Source organism: Lynx rufus, unplaced genomic scaffold (assembly GCF_022079265.1).
Source record: "Lynx rufus isolate CCGP_SWC_20201006 ecotype Redwood Valley unplaced genomic scaffold, mLynRuf1.p SCAF_9, whole genome shotgun sequence".
Lineage (NCBI taxonomy): Eukaryota > Metazoa > Chordata > Mammalia > Carnivora > Felidae > Lynx > Lynx rufus.
Genome location: NW_025814897.1, coordinates 61,395,366 through 61,400,277, shown reverse-complemented (window position 1 = coordinate 61,400,277; position 4,912 = coordinate 61,395,366). Strand labels below are relative to the sequence as shown.

Sequence of the window (4,912 nt, the reverse complement as noted above, 5' to 3'; positions counted from 1 at the left end):
ACAAAGTCTTGAGTGGTTATTTGCCTTTTGAAAGCATTCTCTGCCTTCTTGCAGAATCTGTAAGATAACCAGAAGCCAAAATAAAAATTCATTTGTGTATTTGAATCCCCTATCATCAGGCAAATGTGCAATGCAATTATTTTTGTAATGTCAAATGTTATCTTATAAGTTATACATTAATCATCTTGATGCTGCAGAAGGCTCTTCGTGGCAAAACACAATGGCAAGAAAAAAATAGTAGAGAAGATCACTATCCCTTTTGTCATCTAAGTATCTGGCATTTTCTTCTATACAAAGCATTGCACTGCAAAATACTTCATTATCCCACTTAGCCATTCAGTTATTGAATCTAATATCTTAAATAATAAAAGCATAATTTCCTTAGAAAACGTATATTATCATACTTACCTGGTTACACATAGAATCTAGAAACAGCCATATACATTTGTAAAGAGAATGATAACAATATAAATATTTTCAAGACACTCCATTCAATTAATTCAACCACTAGACCATTTATTATGCTCATGCTGCAATTTTTTATTCTCTTATGCCAGGGGTAGATTTTAGGTCTTTTATTAATTGACAGGTGAATGTTCTCTAGAGGAGAAAAGGGATTACATGCAGGAATTATGACAGATAGATTTATAGATGATAGTTTGTCCCAGCTACTATAGAATGAAATTAGTAGGAATGTTTGGTGTGCAAAAACCAATAAACTAGAAAAATTGCAGGTGCTTATATAAAAGAGCCAAATGAATCCAGTGAACATAATCTTGACCATTTGCCACGATTTATCTTTTTTGAGAATTTCCCTGACACAATTTCAACCCTGTTAATCAGAATATCAAGTGCTGTAACAGATTGATGCAGTTTTAACAATATGACCCAATATGGGGCAATTAGCCTGGCTGTGTCCTTCCTGAGTCACAGATATTTAAATTGCTTGAATGTATGCTATGCCTCATACTGTTTTTCTGTTTACTTAATCTAACCAAAGTAACTTTCATTTGTGTGTAACCAAAATAATCTTTATTACACCAAGGTATTAAAGGAGATAGCAACATTTTCTGAAAGATAAGGGCAAGTTTTTTAAGAGGAAAGGAAAGAAGCATTTAAAGTATAGGTCTTATTTAATACATAAGGACATAGTAGGGAGTTTGTTACATAAAATTATTAGCATTTGGCTTTTGACTAGGTAATGCATTTACCTATTTAACAATATTTATTAAATTTTTTTATATTCTAGGTTCTGTGGATGTAATGATGAAGCTGGAATCTGAACTAAGCCATGACTTACAGAGTTTACATTTTGTCCTGTCCATAGCAAATTGACATAAAGGAAGAATTGTGTATTTAAAAAGGATATTTAAGTCCCCCGTGCTGACAGTGACATTCCACTGATTTTTACCTCATTATGTTGAGATATTCCTTGATGGTACTGAAGCAGTTCCCTATTAGCTTCCTGTTTACCCTATGTCGGGAAGACAGCATTTAGAAATGTGACTATTTTAAGCTCTATTCAGAGGTTAAGTGTTTTGGGAATGGATCTGCCCAGGTTGATTCAGACTTGACATTTAAGCCTGATCCCCATCCTGGACTTACCTATTCCTTGTTGCTTCATAACCTTTGAGTCATTTTGGTTTGTTACAGAGCCCTAGTACATGCATCCTTATCTCCTTTGTCTTTACTCCATAAACAATGGGGTTCATAGTGGGTGGCACCAGTAAGTAGAGGTTTGCCAGGAGGATAAGGACATGCTTGGGTACATGATCTCCAAAGCGATGGGTAAAGAAGGAAAAGAAGGCCAGAGTATAAAATATCAAGATGACACATATATGAGCTCCACATGTTGCAAAGGCTTTTGTCCGGGCTTCCCTAGAAGGTAGTTGGAAGACTGTTCTCAGGATTAGCCAGTAGGACAGGGAGATGAGGACAAAGTCTAGCCCTGTGGTGAGGAGAGCAGCAGTGAGCCCATAAATGCTATTGAGGGCAATGCTATTGCAGGCCAGCTTGGCAACACCCATGTTCTCACAGTAGGTATGGTGGATGATATTTCCCTGGCAAAAGCGTAGCCGGAGAATGAGGAGGACACCAGGAGTGACCACAGCCACACTCCGAGTCACCAGAGCCAGACCCACCTTGCTAATGAGAGAACCTGTAAGAAAGGTTGCATAATGGAGTGGTGTACAGATAGCGACGTAGCGATCAAAAGCCATGGCCAAGAGAACAGCAGATTCAGAGAGGAACAGAGCATGAACAAAAAACATCTGTGTGAGACATGCAGGGAATGTTAATGGGGAAGGACCCTGCCAGAAGATAAGAAGCATTTGGGGCACTGTCACAGTACAAAGGAGAACATCATTGAGTGCCAGCATGGCCAGGAAGAGATACATGGGTTCATGGAGGTTCCTGTCCCCAACCACCACTGCCATAACCAGGCCATTGCCTATCACAGCCAAAAGGTACATGAAGCTGAAGGGGATGGAGATCCAGATTTGGAAGTCTTCTAATCCTGGGACTCCAGTCAGCAGAAAGGCAGTGAGGTGAGTGGATGTAGAATTGGATATTCTTGTAGACAGGTGGCCCAAGTCTGTTACATGAAAATTAGAGAGAAAATAGCTGGAGTAAATATTAATAGAAAACACATTCCTTCATCCTAGTTAAGATCTAACCATTAATTCTGGGATAAGGAAGTAGAAACAGAATAAAATCATCTGAAAAAAATTATTAAAAATCTGAATGAGGGTGCCTGGCTGGCTCAGGCAGTAGAGCATGTGACTTTTGATCTTGAGGTCTTGAGCCTGAGTTCAAGTCCCACTTTGGGCTTACATCTTACTAAACACACACAAACACAACAAACAAACAAAAAAAAACACACCCCCCCAAACCTGAATGATTATGGGCAAACCACTTCCCTTTTATGGGGCATCTTGTTCTCTCTGAAAAAAAAATATGAATCAGAACAATAAGTGGTAAACCTTTATTTTTGTAAACTTAATTGCTACAAACACATGATTTAGGTATATGTCTTTTGAAATTTCAACTGTGCTATGTATATAGTTTTTGTCTTTCTAACTTGATAATTTATTAAATACCAAAAAGTAATTTGTATTTATTTTTTCTATGTAACACTGAATAGAAGACTGGAGAGAGTTAATATCCCATTGTTTGACAAAGTTAACGGGAGGACGTGGGTTGGATGGTCAACTAATACATAATGAGTCAGCATGAAGATTCCAATTCTTATTTTCCATCCTGATGGTGTGAGTGATGTTTCCTTGGCTTACTTTTTCTACAGTAAAGAAACTGTTTTATTCTGCCTCTCATTTCAACTCTTGAAGACAATAGTTTAATTACCATGAAATTTAAACTGCTTTGCCAAAGTTGTAGTGTTATTCAGACCCTAACAAGCACAAACATTCAAGGATCATGAAATGGAGTCAAGGAAGACGAAGACAAATGAAACTCCAGAGTACAGAATGTTCTCATTCAGAACAAGACAGTCACTGAAGATGTCAAGGCCCATGATTATTCAATTCCTATTATTGAAAGACCCAACCGCAGAGTAGAGTGACTAAAATGTTCACATTCACAAACAAAAGAATAAGATCACATTTTAGCAACTTTAAAAAAAATTTAATGTTGACTTGTTTTTGAGAGAGAGAGAGAGAGACAGAGAGCAAGCGAGAATGGGGGAGGGGCAGAGAGAGAGAGAGAGAGGGAAGCACAGAATCCTAGGCAGGCTCCAGGCTCTGAGCTGTCAGCAGAGAGCCTGACGCAGGGGTTGAATCCACAAACCAGGAGATCATGACCTGAGCCGAAGTCAGATGTTCAACTGACTGAGCCACTCAGGCGCCCCCACATTTTAGCAACTTTTTAAAGTAGCAGCAGTTCTTACTTTTCACATATCAAAAAAATTTTGAATAAAAATAGCTTTTGTAAAAAAAAAAAAAACACCTCAAATATCTTTTCCCAGGGCTTATAAAACACAAATTCAATTAGTCAAGTTTGTAATCAAATGCAATACTTTTGGTAAAGGCACCAAGTTTGTTTATAAACACTTTTTGACTGCAAATCATGAGAGGTTTCAAAAAGATGGATAATAAATGCTGTTTTCACTAAAAAGAACCACCAAAACTAGAATCTGCAAAGGATCCACTTTTCATGTTATACCGCCACGAGGATGGAAAACTACACTGTACTGCAAGATGTCTGTCATCCCTTTAATTGTTAATTGAAACCCTTTTCAGATTATCCCAACCCTTAACAAAGGAGTAGGACACATTATCACATGAATTAATACATATTTATTCTATTGTCCTTCACACTGTCTTCACTCTCTCTCTCTCTCTTCCTCTCTCTCTCTTTCTCTATTGAGATGATGAAGAAAAGACAAAATTTTTCATCAAAAGGCAAACACATAGAAGAAATGAAATGGTTTTTAATGCAAGTCCAAGAGAGAATTTTTGAATGGTTGTTTTGGAGGTATAACCACAACTTTAATTAGCCTGGTAAGATTGAGGCTTTGCTTCTTTTATCTGGTTGTTTCCCAGCAGTGCCTGGCTTTGCCATGTAGCAGTCACACAGAAAATGTCAGCATATTTAAATAGAAGACATATCACATTGCAGCACAGGGATGGGCAATATGGCAGTAATGGTAAAAATAATAATTATATAGATGTATTAATGCTTACCATGTGCTAAGCATTTTCTTAAAACTCATTCTAATCACTTTACATAGATTATCCATTTTAATGGTAACAACTACTATATGAATAACTATTGTTAGTACCTAATTTTACACAGAAGGGAACTCAGGTACTCAAGGACTTTCCCAAGGTCACATCACTAAGGAGTATGTAAATCCTGTTTCAGAATCAGGGATCTAATTGCAGCACCCACAGTATTA

The 4,912-nt window shown here is 37.3% G+C and overlaps 1 protein-coding gene across 1 annotated transcript; it reads right to left on the bottom strand.

The window, feature by feature from the left end:
• Positions 1-1,634: 1,634 nt before the first annotated feature.
• Positions 1,635-2,576, bottom strand: LOC124504598 (olfactory receptor 52B2-like). Its single transcript, XM_047070038.1, has one exon. It carries the CDS (start codon positions 2,469-2,471, stop codon positions 1,635-1,637), a length of 837 nt encoding a protein of 278 aa, XP_046925994.1. The 5' UTR covers positions 2,472-2,576.
• Between the last annotated feature and the right edge of the window lie 2,336 nt (positions 2,577-4,912).

What these genes read in the sequence shown, in the direction of transcription:
- LOC124504598 (XM_047070038.1), bottom strand. Translation starts at nt 2,471, where the DNA reads ATGTACCTTTTGGCTGTGATAGGCAATGGCCTGGTTATGGCAGTGGTG.